The following is a 23,270-nucleotide window of genomic DNA, read 5'->3' on the forward strand; positions in this document are numbered from 1 at the left end:
TGTTTTTGCAAGTTTTTTTTTTATTTAAAAACATTGCACAAATCCATATATTGATACCGACTCTCAGTCCCCTTACCACTGAAAACAGGGTTCAGGTAACGTTCCCAGGGTCCCTTGCAGTCTCCCTCTCTGCTCTACTGTATACATTTAAAGTATTAGTTTGCTAAAAAAACATTAACCAGCAGCAAAATGGATCAACTGAGCATGGCCAAGTTCCTCAGTGAGCTGCTCTTATGTTTCTTTGCTTTATGTCCTGTACGCACAAACTCTATTTTCCTCTTTTTGGCCTCATTTTTCTTGAGCTGCTTCTTTACCTTCTTTCTTGCAGCAAGGTCAGGATTTACAACAGCCTGTTGGGGGAGAAAGATATGGGGAGAATACATGATCACTATTTAACTTATACTTCTACTAAAAGATGTGTAACCTGGCAATTAACCAACAAATGTTTAAGGCCCTTTCACATCAAGAGTTCTAACTCTAATAATGTCCAACACACAATAACGCTCTGTTTATTGTAAGCGCAAGCTCCAGTTTTGTTGTCTGCCACTTTAAATGTGCAAGAACTTTAAAGCAGAATGGACTCTGGCTGTCAAGTTTTTATCATTCATCAGCTGGAAAAAAAAATCCTGAAAGTGATTCCAATGATAGTGTTATAGTTGTGATGTGGACTGCGAGTGATTTTTAAAACCGAATCACTATTTCTTGTTCTTGGTGTGAATGGGCCTTTACTTAGTTGTCTCTAAATAGTAGAGGAGGAAATATTTACATGACACACTTAAGACGAACACAAATGTTCTGGGAAGACTTGAGCAGTATTTCGGAGGTTCTTACCTGCACGGCCTTGACTTTCTTGCGTGAAGCTCGTCTCTGGGCGGCTTCTTTCTGCACCGCTGCAAAAGCCAGAGAGAATTGCTGCAGACCGACCATCTTCTTCAACAGCTCGATCAACTCCTGAGCCAGGTTCTTCAGCGTGGGGTCTGAAAGATGACAAAAACACCCAAACTATTCATGAAAGGGCAGTTTCAGCCATATAGTCACTGGTAGAGAATTTAGATTAATGTTTATTTTACTTCCAATAATAACAGCATTTTTGATGGGATTTAAAATGTTTAAAAAGCTTAAATCAATACAGGTTATACATTGAAAATATAAAAAAAATTTTTTCATGAACACTAATGTAGTTCATGCATTGTGACGTTCATCACATTTTATTAATCTTAGTCAATGGCAATTTCAATATTTACTAATACATGTTTAAAAATTCTACGTTTTATTTAGCAATATTAGTTAATGCACTGTGAACTAACGAACAAACAATAAGCAATTTGATTTTTTACGAACTAATATTAACAAAGATAAATAAGTACTTAAAAATAACATAGCCCACTGTTAGTGAATCCATTAAGTAAGCAATTATTATAAAATGCTACTATAATAATAATACATTTTATTTGTAATGCGCCTTTCTAATACTTGTAGCGTACACAACACATTACAAAAAACAAGCAGAATAAAACATCAAATATGATACAATAATTATTAAATATTGAAGAGCTTCACTAAAGAGATTTGTTTCTTAGAGTCGACATGAAATCAAAATTGACCCCATTTACTTTGTTAGCGCATATTACTAGTCTTGTGGTGAACAATTAATCCGTGCAAGTTAATACACAGAAAAAAATAGTTTGCTGCGGGAATCTTTAATCAAAATCTGAAAAGTTACTTCCGGTCTGGAATGGCGTTCCTTCTCTGATGACGACAGTTTGGGTTGAAAACACTAAACCACTCGCCTCAAACCGTTAGTCTGCTATGAGCAGAGATGCAGAGGAGGAGTGCTGAAGTAAAACCCTGCCCTCTGTTCAATATTCCCTTTCACTTGGAAATACGTCACAACACTGGAGAAAAGTCGTTTGCAACTTCCGGTTCACGTGGACTTTAAATGTAGTTTTTTTTCTATTGATAGTGTGTGGACTGACCTTGGTCTGCATATGTGCTGTCCAGCTCTCTGTAGAGAGGAGCGATGATAGTGGTCAGATACGGTCCAAGCCGATCTTTTCCGAGATCCACAGCTATGGCTCCCAAGAACTTAAAAACACAAGTTCTCTAAAAAACAGAAAAGTGACAGAGAATCACTGAGCGGGACATCCTCAAACCAGCAATCTATCAGTTTCATTTGGAGACATCAAGTCTAAACACAAAGACAGATTTAACACTCACCTTCAAAGGCTCTTTAGGCGTGTCTGCGGCTTCTCTTTTGGCCAGTAATGAAAGCTTATTCATCACCCAGAGGAGAGACGGTGGCTTGTCCTTCTGCTCCTTATCTTCCTCTTCTCCTTCATTCCCCTCCGCTTTATCTGTCGTTTCTTCCTCTTCTTCTTCCCCTTCATTCTCCTCCGTTTTAATTGTCGTTTCATCCTCCGCATCCTCTAGTACCTCCTCCTGTTCTTCAGTTGGGTTCACGGTATCTGACTCTGGTGAGATGAGGTAGATCACCTTGGCCACATAAAGCAAGTTCTTAACCACCTGATCAAGGAACACACAACAGATCAGATCACCATCACAGATGCTTTGAACGGTTTCAGCAGTTTTTGTAACTTCAATCACACGCCCTCCTCCAAAACCCCTCCCTTCGAAGACAAGCCAGCCAATCCAAAGCCAGACAATCCCAACACGCGATTCAAGTGTTTGTTTTTTTACATAATATTAATTCAGCATGAAAATAATGTCTGAAGGGATTTTAATGTCTGTATGGATTTTGGCCTGTGGTTGAATCTAACAATTAAAATCATTAAAGAGTTTACATTTACATTTTATACAGTTGCATTTTATAAATGTCTACATTTTATCAAATAAAAAATAAAGAAATCCAAAGGTTTAGATATTCTGTAACATAAATTGAAAACACTATATAAAGTAATTAATAAAATACAGCTCAAACCTTAAAATTAAGGTTCACTGTCATGTTAAATTTAAAATAAAAAACTCATTATACTCGTTATTTTAGTTTTATTAATATACTGAATTATTCAATTGAAATTTGATTAAAAAAAATATATATATTTTGCATGTTCATTTTAGTTTAATTTTTAGTAATTTTTAATTAAAAAGTTATTTTATTTTAAATAATATTTATTTTAATTCTATTTTATTTCAGCTTTATTTCAATTAAGAGAAAGGTTTTATTAGTTTTATTTGTAGTTAACGACAATAATAACCCTGATACTAATTATAACATCATCAACACAAATAATATTTAAATCAAATTATTATATAATATTATTAAATAGAAATATTATAAAACACAACAACAAACATATTTCATTATCTTCTACCTGCTCCCCAGCAGAAATATCCAAGAACTTGGACTGCAGTTGGTAACAGAAGGACAGAACCAGCTCTCTCATCTAATGGTTTAGAAATGGAAAAAAGAGGAATTAGTTCGTTAAAGTCTGTTTTTGTGAAACGAGGGGTTTAAGTGCATGTCCTCAGACTCTTGCCTTGTGATAAAGGTTGTCTGTGATGAAAACAGTGGCTACAGGGTGTATTGTTTTATTCTCCTGAGAACTCCATAAGGCCAGCAGATCCTCGGGTTTATGAGCCGCAAACAGCAAACCAAAGATCTGAGAGGCGGTCAGCCAAACCCAGGAATGAGGGTAACGCAGATGGGAATCAATATGTCCTGGAGAGAGAGGGAGAGAGAAAGATCACTATTGTCATTTGCTCTGCTTCATAAGTGCATGTTTATTTAACTCTTTCCCTGCCATTGATGAGATTTTCTGTCAGTTATGACAACGCTTTCCCTCTATTGATGAATTTTTCCGGCAATCCCTGGTAGGGGGCGCTGTTACACTGTTCTGAAATAGTACAAGCATCTCCGAATCCAAACAAGAGCAAAGAAAAAGACCTGTGTAAACCTGGGTACCATGATGGTAGTTGAACAAACTCAGGGTTGCAGGATTAGTTTTGAGTTGACCAATCCCATCAGGCCTTGTTGGTACCATGATGCTGATCAACTTTCTCTGTCAACTCAGGCTTTGATCCTGAGTTTAGGTGTGACGTCAGTAGCGAACAACCAATCACATGCTGAGAAAGAGTGAAACTGCGATTCACTTCTCTCTCTGGCAGAATATTACGAGATATATTAAGAATTTAAACAAATTTACACAGCAAGAAGAAAATTGCAGTCTATGAAAGAGACTAAAATAAAAAGTCTTTGCAAATATCAGTGCAAGTAAAAGTTGTGAAGTTAGTTTATACAATTGATAAAGGTATAGAGAGAATTGAACATTTAACCTCACATGTAGACATTTTAAAGCTTTATCTATTGATTCTAAAGCGTATTTATATTACCTTTATATATTTATTCAATTAAACTGTGCATAATAATAATTGATAAACTAAAATTGTACATGTGTGATCAATTAAGGGTACAATAATTACATAATATCTAAATCATACAAAATTATTATTTTACAGGCTGGCATTATGCAAATTTGTGACAAACCTAGGAAGTAAGACTGGATTTACTGACGACTCAAATCAGGCAGTTCAGAATCAGTTGCTTCTTTTGGGAGACAATAACTCAATTTATCTGCACTCTGATCAATAGAACTTTGCAGACCTTTTACATTCACAAACAACTATTACACACCACACGAAAGGTCGTTTAAAAATAAAACGCTGGCAGGGAAAGAGTAAACACTGACTTTCTGAATGTGTTCATACCCCAGATGCTGTTGAGCAGGTCTGCAGGTTTGTGGAGCTCCAAAAAGCTGCAGTCTTTGATGAGTTTGACGATGAGCGTGAGGTAACCGAACAGAAGTCTGTCAGCAGCCTTCTCATCCTCCTCTTCCTCAATCTGATCGATCATATCATTGGCATTGTCAGACTCAAAAATCATGCAAAAGAACTCCATAGTATAAAACTCTGCACTCACGTCCTCGAAGTTGGAAGTGCGGATCTCTTTCTCGATGAGAGGAATCAGGTCATCCAGTCTCCGGCTGAACTTTTCTCCTTCGACTTCCACAAACAGCCCACAAACCTGAGCTCCCAGTCTCCGCAGAGCCGTCTGCAAAAGCACAAACTGTTAAAACCCAAACACGTTTCAGCAGAACTGTATTTTATTTTTCCAACATTGTTTTCCTGCTCACCCTCTCGTCTGTAATCCAGCTGTCAACCAGGTTAAACATGGAATTTTGACGCTGTAAATCCAACTGATTCAGCAGAGACTTGATGGCCAGAGCCGCCATTTTCTTACAGGATGCAGAATCATCGTTCAACATGGCCAATGACAAAGGCACAAAGAACAAACCGCAGTGCTCTTGCAAGAGATCCTGCGACCAAAGAACAGATTAATCCTTCAATATCATGAACGCCAAGAAAATAATGAATCTTTTTGCCAGTTTACTTGCATAATGCAAAGCATTTCCAAGTCAAACAGGTAGAATTTAATGGTAGAATGGGACCTTAATTTATCCAGCAGGATTTCACTGGATAATGCCAGAATAGAGCAAGATTTTGGCATTTAGGGTTAAAAAATTAACTAAGTTCCAGAGGCACTGCTATTTTTTTCCATAAAGATAACTTTTTCCTATAAAATAGCTTGCTCTGCACAGTGAACAATAAGATCGGGAATGTGCATTAATGTTTATAATGTATTGTTCAGGGTTATTATAGTTCACACACACAAAAAAAAAAATCAATAAAAATAAAAATTGTTTCTTGAAATAAAATAAACATCAACTGAAACAAAATATAAAAAACTGATTTTATCATGTAGTTACAAATGCAAATTTTCATTTCATTTTCATTTAGTTTAACTTTATGAACTAAAAAACAAAATGATATAAAAATTAATAAATTATATAGACATGTTTAAAAAACGATATGGCATAAACACCTAAATTACACCTAAATTACCAACTAAAATGAAAATAGAAATAAATTAGGGTTTGGTTGAGGGTTAGTTGCATGTAATTATGCATAATTTACTGATATTGCTATGGTAAGTACATGCAACAAGGACACTGTAAAATAAAGTGTTACCAAATAAACTGTAACCCTTTCAACAAAAACTTTAATAATAGCATTGCATGACCATTCCCACCCTCTCTCTGACCTTTCAACTGGTTTTGATACAGTACCTGAGGAAATTTCAGGAAAATGTAAGCCATCAATTCAAGGGCAGACTGTCTCCCAGTGTCATATTCATAACTGAGAATAAGAAAAAAAAAAGATTTTTAAATTTGCCTCACATGATGGAAACAATTCACATCCGTCTGGTATTTATCAGATGCTAAAAAACATACGTAAGCTGAGCAACTATGAAGTCAAAATGTTTCCTCAGTTTCTTCCCCAGTGGATAGTCCATCAGGTACTTCAGGTAGATCTGCAGTCACAGGAGAGATATCAGTCTGATGATAGTTACGACAAGCAGGACCAGAATAAACCTGGATGATGATGATGATGATGATGAAGATTGCAATATCCTGACTGACCTGTCTGCAGCGCATGCGGACCTGTTCGTTTGACCCATCAATGGCAAACTTGGCCAGTTTTTTCATAACATCCTCCATCTCAGGTACCACCAGTTTCCTGGACAGAATCGCCTGCAAGACAAACAAACCCAAAGAAGGATTTAAAAACCTTTTTGATTAAGACTGATTCAGTAGTGAATCGTCAGTTTGACTCACTAGCCCCTTTCACACACTGCAATCCCGGTAAATTACCATAAAATTACCAGAACTGGTCATTTTACTGGTCATCAAACCTGCTAATTCCAGGTTTTCCATGACCATAGGAAACCCACCAGGAGTAGATGAGTAGGTTTCACTTACCCTCAGGAGGCCGAACGCGGTGGCTTGCCGACTGTGATCATAGATGTCCTCCTCAGCATATCCCAGAAGCACTTGCAGCTGTGTTTCTGTTATACGTTTTGTCACACTCTTTACCAAAACAGTTATGGCCTATAAAACAGAACATTTCACGTTTAACATTTAAAATGAGGACGTAATAAATGTGAAAGTGGTGAGGGTCTCGCGCACCTTAAAGCAGTTCTGAACCAGGGGGAAGTTCTCGCCACGGGCGGCTCCAGCTTTGGCGTAGTCCTTCAGCAGGACAAAGAGCTGCTTGGTCAGCTGGTCGTAATTCTGTTCCACTGCCGGGAGAGGAAACTTCAAGATCCAGATGAAGGCCTGCAGAGCCTCGGTAATCACCTGATGTGCACAAGACACAGAATTTTTTGCTGTATTCATGCAACCACGGGTGTAAATAGGAACAGGGGCGCAGGAAAAACTGATTATGCACAATAAAACACATGAATCAAATATATATTAAGTAGTACAGACCTTCACATGCATGGAGTTAAGACAGTCCAGGAGGAGAGGTACAAACGGATCTAACATCTCCTTTACTGACGGGCCAGATGAGTTGATCTTTGAACTCTTCAGACTACAGTGAAGCAACTGCGTAAGAGACATGTTGGGGTTTAAAGCAATATTGCAACAAAATATAAGCAAATATTTGTTAAATTCAGTGTTTCTTGAGCACCAAATCAGCATATCAGAATGATTTCTGAAGGATCATGCGACACTGAAGACTGGAGTAATGATGCTGAAAATGTAGCTTTACGTCACAGGAATATTCATATTAAGATACTAAAATAAAGAAAAGTTATTTTAAATAGTAATATTTCTCAATATTACTGTTTTTACTGTATATTTGATAAAATAAATGCAGCCTTGGTGAGAAAAAGACATCTTTCAAAACCTTTAAACAAAAATCGTACAGGCCCCAAACTTCAGTAGCGCAGTCAAAATAAATGTAAACAGTCTAAATTGGTTGCCATTTCCCAACACACATGGGAAAACTCCCATACAGTCTCCCAGCAGTCAAACAAAAACCAAGACATATCTTCTTACACTGAGCCCCGTTTCCACCAGGATGTGCATGTTTGTTCTGCTACTAATGGCGGCTTTCACCCCTACTCTCTTAGGAGTGGCCGGCAGCAGTAAACAGCTTGGCGGAGGCAGGCGAGGGTCTGGAGGTGGACGATGCTTCTCTCTGGGTAAATATAGGATGTGTAATTGTTTAAATTAGATCTGTTTGAACCAGTGCTAATGCATCTCTGAGTGTGTGTGAGACGTACTTGTTCTTGCTGGTAATGAGCGGGAGACTCTGACTGATGAGTCCGTGGCAAAGCAGTAGGATGGACTGAGGGCTCATGCTCTTATTGAGCAAAAGTCCCGCCACAATCCTCCTAAACACCGCATGCACTCGCCTCGACACCTTCAAACTGGCCGTGTTCTCAAGCACCTGAGAGGAAGATGAAGACCAGATAAGTCTCTTGAGAACTCATGAAGCTGTTGTTGAGATGCAGCTCACTGGTCATTTACCTCCTTGAGTGGCAGGATGAGGTGGACGACGCGCTCCTGGCTGCAGAACTGTCCGAGCAGCTCGTACGAGTCAGAGCTTTTGCTGTGGCGGGCCTCCATCACCTTTGAAACGATTCCTCTGATGTCCTTCTCCTCGGCTACGGCTCCAAACAGCTCGTTGTTGAAGATCTGAGAACAGAGTTAGCCAATAAATATGTACAATTGTTTCAGAATTATGATTGACAACGTAATACTGATGGTGCCATTTACCGTGATGAGCATGTCCATGCATGGGTCAAGATCCCCAGCGTTCAAAGATGGTTTCAGGACAGAAAGCAAATAGTACACTGTGAAGGTCAAAACATGGACCTGTAGGGAGAAATTATACACGGGTCAATGACATGACGCTCGTTCTGTTTGGTCCAGGTCTATTCAATTATTCAAAAAAACCTTCAAAATTACAATTCATACAGTCAATGACTTACAAATCCTCTATGATCTAAATTCATATTCATTTTGATAAGTTTTGAAGGTCGAAATTCTTTGCCATAAGTATAGTAAATATGTAATAATAATGTTTTTGTGTATGTGTCTCTCAGCTGCCAGCAAATATTCGCTTCATTGCCTTTTGTTCTGTATAAATAAAAGTTTTTGTTTTACTTTAAAACTTATCGGTCTTTCAATGTGTGTGTTAATGTTTAAAAAACAACAACTTTTTTTCCCAAAATATTTTGACAATGACAATCAGACCATCAAGGAAAATATGCGTGTGTGTTCCCTGACAACTGCAAACAGACTACAAAAAAAATCTACAGAACCAATAGATAAGATAAGCAGCTTCCTCAACGAGACCATTGTTAGTCTCAAAAACAAAGACACATGATGTGTTTTACTTTAAATCGTTCTCAATGTTTAAAAAACACTTTTTTTCCCAAAATATCTTGACAATGACAATCAGACCTTCCATGAAGATTATAGCCACACCTCTGTTTTTTAGTAATTTATAAATATCAGCCCTTCCCCTTTGTATATGATTTGCTGGCTTTCGCTTCCTGCCACATAGTTCTGGTATCCTAAAAAGAGAGGCTGTTTTATACATCACTAACGCAAGTCTCCTCTCCTAGCAGTTGTTTCTGGCAGGTTATAATCTTAAAGAAATGAACATGGCATTTAAGAATCAGAGGATTTTGAAAATAATCTCCATCCTTTCTGTAAGTACAACTGTGTTCGTCCTCTTGATGAACCATCCAGAACGAGGGACAAATTGTTCTCATAAAGAGGAGCCGGTCTTGAATCACTTATTAAAGCAGGATGTTGGAGAACTACAGGCTTGTTCTGCTATTATCCAAGGAGACATGGACGGAGTGAACAAGGACATTTTCAGGAATCTCCTGGCCTCGAAAAAAAGAAAATCCCTGCTATCCGAGTCATTCTATCTCAACGCAACCAAGGATTGTCCATCCTACATCCGAGATAGAGGGTTTGTGACGCTTTCTCTCAGTAAAGAGGAGAAATATTTCCCCATTGCTTACTCCATGGTGATCCATGAGAAGATTGAGATGTTTGAAAGGCTCTTAAGAGCTATTTACACTCCTGACAATGTGTACTGTGTTCATGTGGACCAGAGGTCTCCTGAGATCTTTAAAGAAGCAGTTAGGGCCATTGCGTCCTGTCTGACCAACGTGTTTGTGGCCAGCAAACTGGAGAATGTGATCTACGCCTCCTGGTCTCGAGTTCAAGCGGACATCAACTGCATGCAGGATCTGCTCAAGTCACCCGTCCAGTGGAGGTATCTGCTCAACACCTGTGGTGCTGATTTCCCCATTAAAACCAATGCTGAAATGGTTCAGATTCTAAAACAACTGAACGGAAAGAACAGTTTGGAGTCTGAGACTGTAGAGTCTAAAAATTGGCGCTGGCAGTATCATCACAATGTTACGAACGTTGTGATTCGGACCGATGTTAAAAAGTCACCCCCGCCAATTCAGAGCCCTATGCTCTCAGGAAATGCTTACTTTGTGGTTTCAAGAGAGTTTGTGGACCACATCATTAAAAGCAAACAGATTCAAGATTTCATGGAATGGGAGAAAGACACATACAGTCCAGATGAGCACATGTGGGCTACATTACAGCGGATGCCTTCAGTACCAGGATCAAACCCTCCAAACAGAAAGTACGATCTATCGGACATGAACGCAATTGCTCGTCTAGTGAAGTGGAGCTACCATGAAGGAGATCTAAAGAGTGGGGCTCTCTACCCACCATGCACTGGGACGCACAGACGGGCGGTGTGTGTCTATGGAGCTGGGGACTTGCAATGGATTTTGAGGCAACGTCATCTTTTGGCAAACAAGTTTGATCCAGAAATAGATGATGTAGCGATCAAATGTTTGGAGGCTTTTTTAAGGTACAAAGTTATTTATGGTCGATCATTACTAACAGTTAAAAAATCTGGCATTATTTTATGATGTTTAAAATAATAAAAATTACTTTTAAAATGTTTGTAAATAAGGAAGAAATGGATGTTGATATATAAATGTATAAATGTTTAATACTACACTTTCTATGCTGGTCACATTTTTACAATGCAAACTGTCAAATAAAATTTTAATTAAATTAATAGTTTGGCTTTATAAAATATTTGTTCTACAGACGCTTTCTTTGTGTTTCACATAATATTTAATATAAACCAATATTTGATTATAATGAATTTAAATAAGAAAAATCTAAATTAATTAACAGAGTACAAAAAAGAAAAGGTCTCACAAGAAATGGTAAAGGCTAGGACACACCAAGCCGATGGTCAGGCCGTTTTTGGTCTTAGTTTTTTTTCAGTGTGTTATAATAATGAACAGGCAGTGATTACTAACATAAAATGCATTCTAGAGATATTTCAGCGATTTTTAATGATAAATGGCAAAGGCAATCATATCCATCTGTTTTCCAAAGCTGTGACCTATGCCTTCACACATGCATCTATGCAGCGGTTTAGTAGAGTTCAAGCAAAATTGAAAACCTAAATCAGACTACAATAAACCATAAAAATTATAATATATTTTAAAATATAATGCATGTATAATACCATATTGTCACTGTAGGACAGAAACCTTGTATCTCCATATTGTCATTTTTAATCGTAAATCATTACTACTGGCCACCCTTTATGTCTCTCTGTGGATTTTGCAAATATTCAACAAATGAAAAGTATTAAAATGAGCTTGTGACTGAAACTCTTATCTCCGTTGGATCCTTCAAAGTGGTACACATAAATATATGTCCAAATTGTATGACACCAACATGTATACAAAGATTACATTTCTAAGAACTTGTAAATCTTAGAATTTGTAAGATTTCTCCTATTCAATCAAATTCATCAGTGACACACTCATAATTTATGAAAGTCTTACATTAAACACTCATGTGCTAATAAAGTCAATATTTTACCTGATACCCCTTCACTAAGACCGCCTGCATCTCGTTGAGCAGATAATGAAGGTATTGATGCCCAAGAGTCTCTATAATCTTCACCAAAGTGTTTCGAGCAACATCACGGATCTCCTGGAAACGGCTCCTCAGGTGGACGCACACTTTCAGAAGGATGCTGCATATATAAACACCAAACTCCATCATTTACCACATTTTTTGCTGTGACGATTACAGAAAACATGGAATATTTGTAGCAGCACCACTAATCCATCACTCCCACACTCAAACAGACACTTCCATTAAAAAGGCCAGATTACCTTGATTTTGTTTTTGGGGTCAACTAGAATAGGTTTTCATGCTTGAATGTTCAAAAAACATTATTTTTAACATATACATTATTGCATACCTTTTTCATGCTCAAACAGAATTGTTACACAGTAAAGAAATTTGAAAATGTACAAAAGCATATAAAGGTCCTCTTTAAGAGAATGGGTAATGAGAGAAGAAATATACCCTGGCAAGTTTGCTTCCATGACATCCTTTGGCAGAGACTTCATGAGTTGAATCATGGCAAATGCAATAGGCACTCTGGCCACTTCTTCATCTTTCACCTCCTTAGACTTCACCATCTTGTGCTCGTCATCTCGCTTAACCTGCAGAAATAAACATTGGTGTACAATAAGTTCACACTGAACACTTTGTTCCAGTTGCGAGCACTTCTGTGGTTATAAACAGAATATTTGTCTTTGCCATTTATTTTGGGGGCTTGAGACCAAAAACACCAAACTAATGGAATCAACTGTTAGTCGTCAATTGTTAGTTACAGTAGTGGCCAATAGTGGTGTCCGGCTAAAGGAAATTTACATCTTCACTCTTTTTTTTAAGATATTATAAAAAATCGATTTTGTAAGCATATTGCGTAGCTGTGTTTGGAGTCAATTGTTTTATTTGTGATAACGCAATGAAACATGCCAAATTATGCAGACATAATTTTTGGCCAGGCTGTCATACAAAGAAAATATGAACATGCAAAAACAAGAGAACCAATGAAACGTTAATAACTGATTATGTTGTAGTGAATGTATGCTTTTTCCTGTGAGATTTTGTTTTTCTATGCATTGTTTTTGCATTGTAAAAATCAAACCTGTAGCTGTGGTTTGCCCTTTTTTGCCAAACAATTTTGTCAGATAAATACCTTAACCAAGTTTAGTATTTTGTTCTTCCCTCATATTTAAAAACTACAAAATATTTTCCTCATATCTTGATGGTTTAACTGAACTTGTAGGGTCATTAAAAACAAATATCCCCTCAGGACATCACTTTTGGCCACTACTTTGTAGAATTTAGTCCATTAAGAGTCTTCAGTCTTGCTCAACTGTAAACTAAATTCATTAAGTATGAAAAATGAGTTCACACCTTCGCAGTGAGGCACTTGTGAAGTTTAGGCAGGACGGTCTGAGTGACCGTGTGATGAATAGAGGAAATTAGCGCCTCTAGATCGTGGTTACTCTGTGGAAGACCACTGTTGACAACAGGAAGCACCTTCTTCGTTTGGCTCTCTTTGCCTTTATTTGGTTTGGCAGGGCCTTCAGTCTCAGTATCTAATGCTGTGGAAACGGCTGCTCCAGCCTCATCAGTTTCCATGGCACCTTCAGCATCACTTTCATCCGTGTCCATAGTTTCCACTGCCTCATCCTCAGCCTCTTCCACCACAACACTGGGCTCTGTTGATAGAGCACATTAGTCAAGTAAAGCTATGTAGTTTAAAAGGAAGTATAATGTGGCTTTTGTGATATTCTAACCTTGTGTCTTCCTGTTTTTGGCCGCCTCCATTTCTTTACTGAGAGTCTCATGGTCAAAGTGGAACGCATCAAGAACAATCAGCAACAAACTAAGCCAATGAAAAGAGTCAAGAAAGGCTTTCCGCGTCATAAACAGAACAAGAACATCACAGAAAAGGCACAAATGCACAGTAAGTGTGCCTGACAGTATGGATTACAAGATAAGATATTTGTCAATCACGCTCAGGATCCGTTGTGCACCAAATCCCCGTTATGTAACACCGACTACTGCAACAAGCTTACCTGACTGCCAGTTTCTGCTCCGCTATTCCAGACTGTAAAATATGGACGAAGTGTTTTATGTAGAACAAGTACTTGGACCAGGTCAAGCGTCTGCACACGGCACCAATAACTTCTATAGCGGCTGTTTTCATGGGTTCATACTGGGAACACAAATCATTTATCCATTAAAAAAACATGTAAAACAAGAAGCATGGTGACAGAACAATTGAAATAGTTAAAAATATCATCAAAAAGTAAGTAACAACCTTCAACAGTTTTTCATCAACTATAGCGATCATGGCATAGGGCATGATGTAATTCTGCATGGACCGTGATGACATCACAATCTTGCCCTCGGTCAGCTGCCTGGCAAACTTCCTGAGCGCTCGACCCCTTCTGTAAACCTGTAAAACAAACAGACTGTGTTTTATGCTCAGCCAATTTCAAATAAGAGTCCAAAAAGTGGCAATGGTTATATACATACATACATATATAAATAAAAATTACTATTACTAGTTAATAGCTAATTAATTATTATTAAATTATTAATAACTTTATATAATAGTAATTAGATTATTTATATAGTACATTAGTTTATATTTATGCATTTAATTTATTAATATATTTAATTTTTAATTTAATTGCTATATATTCATACACCTTTTCCTGTAGAAAATATATAACCTTTATTTAAACAGGAAAAGTCCCATTGAGACAGTCTCTTTTACAAGGGAGTCCTGTATAGCACGTTCAATCATAGGTTACAAGACAATCAATTACAATATAAAATACAAAGCAAATTTACACAAAATTTACAAAATATTTGCATGTAAAGATGCAATAAGTTTAAAATATATAAACAAACGAAATAGTGGCTAGAAGTCAATATCCACCCACCATTAATTAAAGCAATTGCACATGTCTGTCCACATATCAGATATTCTTTTTTTAAAAGCAGCTAAAGAAATTAGCGCACCAATCTAAAGTCCAGACTGGAGTTCATTCCAGGACGAAGGACCATAGTAAGACAGACCCCTCTTTCCTGCTTCTGTCCTCATTCTTGGTACATTAAAAAGTAGTACATCACTAGATCTTAATCGATATGTACTTTGGGTACGAACAAATTTTAAACAAATATAAGACGGCAAGATACCTAAAATCGCTTTATAAATAAAAATGTACCAATGTCGCATCCTGCGCGATTTAAGTGACGGCCAATTTACCATATTGTATAAGATGCAGTGATGCGTCTGATAGCCAGCATTTGTAATGAACCTGAGAGCCGCATGATAAAGAGGGTCTAGTATTGACAGAGTAGATGGACAAGCAAAATGATAGATGATATCCCCATAATCTATCTGAGACAGGAATAGCCTGCAACCAGTCTTTTTCTTATAGTCCTAAAAAAGCAAGATTTTAATCTATATAAGAATGCCAGAGTGAATTTAAGTTTCATAGCGAGAGCTTCAATGTGTTTTTTAAAGGTAAAACCTTTATCAAGCCAGATACCCAAATACTTGTAAGTATCAACAAGTTCAATAGCTTCATCTTGGAGTGTCTTAATAGCAAGAACTGGGACTTTAGTACCTACGGGGGCAAAAATCATTGCCTTCGTCTTTTTTGCATTTAAAAGTAGCTTCAAATCAAACAAGGCGGATTGTAATGAGGCGAAATCTGACTGCAAATTCGCACAGGCAGTCTCAGGTGTAGAGGCACAAGAATACATAATTGTGTCATCGGCATATAAATGATACTGTGAGTAATTAAATTCACTACAAACATTATTTATATAGATAATAAAAAGCAGAGGACCTAAAACTGATCCTTGTGGGACACCCTTTTTTAGGACGACAGGGTCAGATGTTACATTCCCATGTCTTACAATTTGCATCCGTTCAGAGAGATAGCTGTGAAACCAATTTACAGCTCTATGACCAACACCAATATTCAACAAGGTTTTGATTAGCATGAAGTGGTCCACTGTGTCAAATGCCTTTGTAAGGTCAATGAACACAGCCATACAGAATAACTTTTTATCAATTTTTTTAAGTTTTTTTTAATATTTTTTTATTTTATCAATAACTTTTAAGCAGGCAGAAACTGTGCTGTGGCCAGATCTAAAACCAGATAGCATGTTGTTAAGAATATTTTGTGAAACCAAAAAAGTTTTTAATTGATCAGACACTAAAATCTCCAAAACCTTAGCTAAAACCGAAAGATTTGAGATAGGTCTATAATTATTTGCATCACATGGATCCCCAGATTTTAGTAATGGTGTGACGTAAGCCTGCTTCCACGAAATAGGCACTGTATCTGTGCAAATGGACAGGTTAAAGATATAAGTGAGTGCCATTTTTAACAAACCAGGAACAAGTCCATCTGGCCCAGCTGCCTTCTTGGAATCAATGTTCTGCAAAACATGTAAAACTTTTGATTCCAAGAATGGTGTAAACTCAAGGATCGAAGAAGAAACAATATCAGCAACCACTTCCCCTGGTAGTGACTGGAATATAGGTTCCGCCAGGAATAGATTATTCCAAGATTCCTGCATGTTAGTTTCGCCATGGGGAATTTCACCTGTTTCTACCTGAGAACTATGTTGAACAATAGAGGTTTCACCCAATGTTTTCTCAAAGATATGACCTGCCTTTTCAAAGTGCTCATTAAAAGCATTTAGCATATCCCTCTGCTCTGTTATCACAGCACTTCCTATTTTCAACTGGTGGGGGAAGCCATTAACTTTCTTATTTTGTAATGCTCTAATAGTTTTCCAGAATTTAGAATGGTCATGCAAACTAATTGACGTTTGTGCCAAATAGTATTCAGCTTTAGATTTTCTAATAAGCGCTGTACACTGATTTCTAAGAGTCCTAAAAAGACACCAATCGTTAGCACTCTGTGTTTTTCTAGCTATTGACCATTGATTATTTCTGGCATGGATTAGGTCAGCTATATCTTTAGAAAACCAAGGGTTGTCTCTGTTTTTTATCCTAATCTTCCTAATAGGGGCATGTTTATTTGCAAGCTTTAAGAAATGTTGCTGAAAAAAAGCAACAGCATCCTCAATAGTAGGAATCAATTTTAAATAAGGATTGGTATGATGAGAATTGAAACTGTTTTGAGAATTGAAACTGTTTTGAGCTGCAAAGTATGCTCATTATGCAGCGAGTAAAAAAAGCTAAGCTTGTTTCATTAAGGAAAGGAGTGCACTTGCATTAAACTGTGAGACTCTTTTTTTTTTACAAGCTCCACCCAATTGAAAATTTATGATGTTTCTAGTTGAGTCTCACTGATGAGTTTTATTAAAGTGTCCTGACGTTACCTGTATGTGCTTCATATGCTCAAAGAAATCTGACTCGGGATCATTATGATCTGTCAGCTGAGCCAGATCGCGAAACTCTGGTCGGTTTGGAAAGGTCTTCACCAGGCAGGCCAGAATCGTAGTGTATTCATTTCGTACACTCTGCAAAAAAAGACAGCCAGATATAAAAGTGTGAACTACATGTGAAATGTTCATAGAGCAGTGCTGTAATGAATGCAAGCTGACATGTCACTAGTTTTCACCTCAGTCTTGCTCTTCAAACCCTTTCGCAGGGCATCCAGTATCATGTACTGCACAATCTCTTTGTACTCGGCCTCTGGGCATCCGACTTCTGAGAGCTGCATTATTATGGCTGACAAACACATGGTGGCGCTGTCTGCCAGAGACATGTCGCCGATCTGTCTCAGAAACACAGAAAAAGCATTCAAAACTCGAAGCAGATCAAGACACAAAAAGATGAACATAAAAAGAAACTTTAGAGCTCTTCGAAGCTAATAGTAATGTCACAACAAGAATCTCAAATCCTGATGGTCACCTCTAATGAATGGAAGCAGTTGTGCATGACAGCAGTCAGGTATCTCATATCCAGCGTACTCATCTCTTTAATGTGCTTGGTGGCCTCCTGGAACGCCACCAGACGGACGTCAAAGTGAACCTCGTCCAGGTGGCGGCTGTCAAACGCGTTGAGCTGGAGAAGAGAGGAGAGCGGGTCAAATACAAACATGACAGGAAGAAACAAAACTAAAGCTGTTTCTGATTGCCTCAATGGACATTCACCTGAATAACAATGTCTGTGATGTACTTCAGTTCACTGTCCATGTCTGACAGAGTCTGTGGGGAGAGATACGGTCAGTCGGGAAAAGTTTGAAGTAGACTAAAGAGGTGTTAAAGTGGCTGGAGATGCGGAAAATGACCTGGAATGCTTCACACAGAGCCTGACGTGAAAGTCTGTTGTGAATGATGGAGAAGAGTTTGCTGAGAGGTTTGAGGAACAAGCTGGGCTCTAAACACTGTCTCAGCAGGTTCTGCACAGTACCCAGGATGTCCAACTCTGTTTCCTGAAAGAAAACAAGGAAACAATGAGAATGATTTGAGATTAAAGCAATAAAATATTAATATTCATTAAGTACTGGCATGAGGAGTGTACCTGTGCAGTTTTGGGTTTGTGGAGGTAAGGTAGAAGCAAACCAATTAGTGTTGAACTCTGTCCCTTTTCAGTCACAAATCTACTGATCCTGGAACACAACGAAGGTTATTCATTTTTGAACATTTCACTTCATTGCACATGATAGCATTCCTTATTGTCATCAATGCGGAAAATGGCTGTGCTGCTTAATATTTTTGTGGAAACTTGATCTCTTTTTTTTCTTGATTCTTTGATGAATAGAAAGTTCAAAAGAACAGCATTTACTTGAAACAGAAATCTTTTGCAGCATTATAAATGTCTTTACTGTCACTTTTGATCAATTTAATGCATATTAATTTCTTTTTTTAAACAATTTTTTTATTTTTATTATACAAGACCTTTGAATAGTAAATATAAGCAGCACAACCGTTTTCAACATTGATAATAAGAAATGTTTCTTGAGCAGCAAATCATCATCGAATTATTAAAAAAATTGTTCTGAAAACGATTCCACTGATATCATTCCTCTGTATCATTATTGGTGTTGTAAGGGACTTTTAAAACTTTATTGTTAACAGTTATCGTCCTTGCTGTGAATGGCTCTTAAGCTGCCTGTGTATATATATAGATTTAGGAACATACTTTGAGAGGATGTTGAGCTCTTTGCTGACTTGAACTCTGAATTTCTTCTTTTTGAGGCGTTCAGAGTTACGCACGACTCCGCTGAGGTACTGTAGCAGAGCTGGGATGTGAGGAAGGAGAAGACGGCAGCCGACAGTCAGAGAATCTACCCGAAGAAAAGAAAAAGAGATGTCAAATAAGCAAAGAATAGTGGGTCCTCTAATATAATCATCAACACCCACTCTCAGTACCTGATACATCACAACTTTCAGGGATCACACAGTCATTCACAATCAACTCTGTCTCATTCTCCTTGGGTTCAAAGTCTGGAGTGCTCAGCAAGCTCTCGGCTATGTCAATCACCATGGCCACTGTGAGGGAAGTCACGTTTTTGGAGGATAACAGACCAAATACATTGAGCAGGACGTCACACTCAGGGTGGCCTGGTCTCTGCTTAGCAAGCAAAGGGAAACATCTGAAAGAGTAAAAAGACAACATTTATATTATAAGATTGAGTTGCAATAAAAAACTCTGCACATACATGTTTAAGAGTAAAAATAAAAATAATTTTTAACATAAAGGGGGTTCTTGCATTTATACTTTGCTTAATTTTTCTGTCTGTCTTCTCCACATGGTTAATAATAAACTTACCGAGCGTTTTGGGTCCACACACGGATGACTTTCATGAGGGGCGTTGGTGCATACGTGCTTTCAGTGGGCAGACGACACACCTAATAAACAAAACACAACCAGGTCATCTGGGTTACTTACTGAATCTATACCGATTGCAACTGCATTTAAATATATCAAGACTGCACCCACACGAATCAGATCTATAAATTAAAATGAGCTCTTTTTCTTATTTTTAGATGGCTTAATTTCATTATGGTTGTATGTGTGTATATTTTTTTTTCAAGGAAGAACCATGTCTATTAATAGGTATTACTACAGTAAAGTCTTCAGCTAGTCAGCTTGAGAGCCTGTCCATTTAAACTGGTTATATCTCTTAATCCTAGTAGTGAATGTTTTATGAGCAGTGGACAGCCTTATTCATCCACACAGTTACGTAGAGCCAAAGCACAACCAAAACAAAATGCATGCAGTTTTGTTTTTTAACCGCTAGAAGCCCAAAAGTTACATAGTTTACCATTAAATTTACTAAAGCTATCCCATCAGATTTCTCTTTTATGCACACACCTGAGGCCACACCACAGCTTGGAAAACAGCGTCCAGCTCATCTGCAGTGAAGTTGTAACACTCAAAGCCATCAAAGAAGTCCTGTATGCGCAGAATCCCCAGACGACGCAAGTTCTTCAGAGGATTGATGCAACCAGGCTTGAGCTACACAAACATAAAGAACAGTGAGCTCTTGGGATCAACACCCCAAAAATAGATTCACTCATCACACAATAAAAACATTATATGAGAAAACACTAATTTCCTACAAAGAAAACCCACTAATCTTTAACTTTGAAGATTTATATTTCATAATTTAGACTCAGTGTAAAAGTATTAATGAGGATGGTTTTCTGCATTCAGCTCACCTGCTCTCTGTGATCCAGTATAAATGACACGGAGGCTGTGATGCACAGCAAGATCTGCAAAACTTTGGGCAGGTAGATTTGGATGAGATGGCCTAGTTTATTGATGAGCAATTCTATGGTGTTGAGCAGGCTGTGCTGGCGACCCACAGGGAGAACAGCAGACAGGTTCGTTTCACCAATGGCTTGATTTACCGCAGCCAAACACGCTCCTGCAAGCAACAAATAATTCATTTTCTAAAATCAATGCTTGCTTCTGATCCAATCTTTAAAAAAAGGAAATGAGTAAAACAAAATCTTTTGGTAGCTTGTCTCAATAAAAAAAAGTGTCCATTTATTAAAGTTCAAGTATGTTGCATATATGGACATGAATGCACTATTGTTAGCTAGCTATTTAAGTTTTCTAATTCTGAAATAAACCTAAATATTTTTTACAACATTAAAGTGTAATGCATGAATTTAAAACCAATTATGGTCTTCTATCAAATTCATAAATGGTCCAAATAATAACCCAGGGTGTTTTCAGACTTGGCAAGTTTGGTTTGATTAAAATGAACTTGTTCAACTTGTGCAATTGTTCTGTTAGTGCGGTTCATTTGCAATAAGTTTGAGCGCTGCCATCCGGACCTTGGTGCTTACAAAACAAGCAGACCGAGACCCCTGAAAAAGTGGTTCGACTGAAATCTGAAGCAGATCTTTGTTTTTGTGTGTGACGGAGGAATTCAGATTCAGATTTTAAAAATACAATTATATTTACACACATACAACAAACTCATTCAGCCCATCCTACAGCATTGTATTGGATTTTTGATAAGTTCCATCGCAAAACAGAAATCATTTTCTTTTTTGGTCTGGACCAAAAGAACCAAACTACAAGTATGAACACACCCTTAATCTAATGAACTGCTAATAGGTGATTATAACGTGTATGTTTGAAGGTTTTGTTAGGATTTAATAATTTTAATAAGCTTTAAGTAGTTACCTTCAGCGTAATGACGAACAGGCTCCAGTAGAAGATCTATAAACATGCCCATCTCCTCTGGCTGACAGGCCGCCAGGAAGCGCAGCACTATGGAGGAGCGTGAAGCCGTGCCCGACTTACCCTGAAACTTACTACCAACCTTAGTACACATCTTCCCGTACAGTATCCTGCAAGAATAAATAAAAACTACTGAATACAGGGCAGGCACATAACATTCACGTTCAGTGAAGAAACAACAGTGAAGCACTGATATCATTAATATGCACTGTGTGTGTAAACACACCTCATAAGCATGGGAATGAGTTTGGGTCTATGTGACGAAAGTACCACAGTTCCTTCTTCTGAGATGTTGAAATGGACAATCTCATCTTTAAAATGCTTGTCATCCAGAAGTCTCTCCAGATTCTCTCTGTAAACAACCACAAATCAACAATCATTATGGACCTAAAACAAAGCCCTGGGGAACATCGCTGCTGCAGTTCAAAAAAACTTTCACAGCGCTGCTTAAAGCCATCATATCAATACCCCCATATAACCCCCAAAAAAGAAGAAAATAAAAATCTGCACAAATAGAAAATGTTGTTTAAAGAAAACTTGTTTAAAGCATCCAACCGGCAAGTTTGAGGTTGGAGAAAAGCTATCTCTGATAACAGGCTTAAAATTAGGTCAGTGAGGATTGCCTCAAGGTATTTTTTTTCCTTGCACCAAATGACAAAAGTGGCTCCAAGTATAACTCAGAGATGTGAAATGAATCCATAGATGTAAAATCGTAATAGATTAAAAGACTTCCTGAGGCAATTGGTACATTCCGGTATGCCAGTAGTGAGAGTTAGTAAGGTAACCAAAGAAGTCTTTTGGAAGATACCATCAGTCTCAGCTCTGAATATAAAGGATTCTATTCATAAACTGACCTAGTTACTGTATAATCGTTTTTACTGAAAAAAAAAAAGCTCATGTGGAAAGCAAGAAGAGAAGGGAAAAGATATTTGGGTGCTTTGTGTTACAGGTCTTACTTGTAAGGGAGAATATTTGGGTCTTTGTATGTCATCAAACAGTCAAGTGCTATTTTCTGGATTTCTTGATCTTTATGGCACAGGAGCTGTAGGTTTAGAGAAAGAATTAGTCTCACCTGGCCATTCACCAAGAATAATAAGCAGATTTCCCTTTAAAACAAAGCTAGGAAACCACACCTGGGTGTACAGCTCACTAAGATTTGCCTCCATGCATAAAGATTTCGGGTTGGTGAATTTGGAGAAGACCTTTAAGTGAGCAATGAGCTGCCTGAAACAAAAACACAGATTCACATGTTTGTGTAAGTTCTTCAAGTAGGTAACTAGAGGACAAAGGCGGATGTTAGAAGATAAGATCATCTCTTACTTGGCCGCTGCTCTTCTTGGCATCTTCTTCTTGAATTTTTTGGAATCTTCCTCCTTTTCTTCATCGTCTTCCATTTCAGCATCTACTACACCATCCATTTCCTGCTCCGATAAAGAGCTGCTTTTCTTCATGAGGTCCTGAGTGGGAGCTACCATCAGGTCAGATGGGTAGAACTCATTACTGTGAACACAAAGACCACAGAGAAAATTCTGTTATGGAGAACTTTCTAGAGCAGGGCTATTCAATTAGTTTCATTCGAGGGCCGCATTATCAAATCGAAAAGTTGAGGTGGGCCGGTGGGTTGGTTTGGGGGTTTATCTTATTTATTGAAACATAACAGTTTCAATAAATAAGTGAAAGTAACCCTAAAAAAGTATGGTATTTACTTGGAAATGTGGTACCCAACAGTAGCCTATGCAAATATATAAAACCATAATAAA

General features: G+C 37.7%; 2 protein-coding genes across 2 annotated transcripts in view; one reads left to right on the plus strand and one right to left on the minus strand.

Annotated features, from left to right (window-relative positions):
* utp20 (UTP20 small subunit processome component) overlaps nt 1-23,270 on the minus strand; it is a 34,875-nt gene continuing 11,605 nt past the window's right edge. The window contains exons 22-62 of the mRNA XM_084112642.1: nt 22,831-23,010; nt 22,644-22,734; nt 22,467-22,552; nt 21,737-21,862; nt 21,454-21,620; nt 20,475-20,683; nt 20,128-20,271; nt 19,582-19,661; nt 19,182-19,405; nt 18,952-19,096; nt 18,331-18,418; nt 18,098-18,241; nt 17,961-18,014; nt 17,719-17,871; nt 17,426-17,581; nt 17,184-17,324; nt 14,128-14,265; nt 13,883-14,022; nt 13,601-13,689; nt 13,215-13,522; nt 12,312-12,451; nt 11,817-11,973; nt 8,643-8,741; nt 8,394-8,561; nt 8,147-8,313; nt 7,920-8,061; nt 7,347-7,463; nt 7,044-7,214; nt 6,837-6,965; nt 6,498-6,608; nt 6,309-6,388; nt 6,144-6,213; nt 5,151-5,333; nt 4,937-5,068; nt 4,726-4,858; nt 3,498-3,679; nt 3,333-3,404; nt 2,218-2,523; nt 1,977-2,103; nt 832-977; nt 1-350 (exon numbers count right to left, since the gene is read on the minus strand). Coding sequence (XP_083968768.1) covers nt 195-350; nt 832-977; nt 1,977-2,103; nt 2,218-2,523; nt 3,333-3,404; nt 3,498-3,679; nt 4,726-4,858; nt 4,937-5,068; nt 5,151-5,333; nt 6,144-6,213; nt 6,309-6,388; nt 6,498-6,608; nt 6,837-6,965; nt 7,044-7,214; nt 7,347-7,463; nt 7,920-8,061; nt 8,147-8,313; nt 8,394-8,561; nt 8,643-8,741; nt 11,817-11,973; nt 12,312-12,451; nt 13,215-13,522; nt 13,601-13,689; nt 13,883-14,022; nt 14,128-14,265; nt 17,184-17,324; nt 17,426-17,581; nt 17,719-17,871; nt 17,961-18,014; nt 18,098-18,241; nt 18,331-18,418; nt 18,952-19,096; nt 19,182-19,405; nt 19,582-19,661; nt 20,128-20,271; nt 20,475-20,683; nt 21,454-21,620; nt 21,737-21,862; nt 22,467-22,552; nt 22,644-22,734; nt 22,831-23,010 — 5,851 coding nt within the window. The 3' untranslated portion in view covers nt 1-194. The remainder of the gene's footprint in view (nt 351-831; nt 978-1,976; nt 2,104-2,217; nt 2,524-3,332; nt 3,405-3,497; nt 3,680-4,725; nt 4,859-4,936; nt 5,069-5,150; nt 5,334-6,143; nt 6,214-6,308; nt 6,389-6,497; nt 6,609-6,836; nt 6,966-7,043; nt 7,215-7,346; nt 7,464-7,919; nt 8,062-8,146; nt 8,314-8,393; nt 8,562-8,642; nt 8,742-11,816; nt 11,974-12,311; nt 12,452-13,214; nt 13,523-13,600; nt 13,690-13,882; nt 14,023-14,127; nt 14,266-17,183; nt 17,325-17,425; nt 17,582-17,718; nt 17,872-17,960; nt 18,015-18,097; nt 18,242-18,330; nt 18,419-18,951; nt 19,097-19,181; nt 19,406-19,581; nt 19,662-20,127; nt 20,272-20,474; nt 20,684-21,453; nt 21,621-21,736; nt 21,863-22,466; nt 22,553-22,643; nt 22,735-22,830; nt 23,011-23,270) is intronic.
* LOC311081943 (beta-1,3-galactosyl-O-glycosyl-glycoprotein beta-1,6-N-acetylglucosaminyltransferase 3-like) lies at nt 9,431-10,972 on the plus strand. The gene has a single exon (XM_084112643.1). It carries the CDS (start codon nt 9,530-9,532, stop codon nt 10,838-10,840), a length of 1,311 nt encoding a protein of 436 aa, XP_083968769.1. The 5' UTR covers nt 9,431-9,529; the 3' UTR covers nt 10,841-10,972.

This window comes from Abramis brama (assembly GCF_963993115.1).
Source record: "Abramis brama genome assembly, chromosome: 4".
In the NCBI taxonomy this organism is placed as follows: domain Eukaryota; kingdom Metazoa; phylum Chordata; class Actinopteri; order Cypriniformes; family Leuciscidae; genus Abramis; species Abramis brama.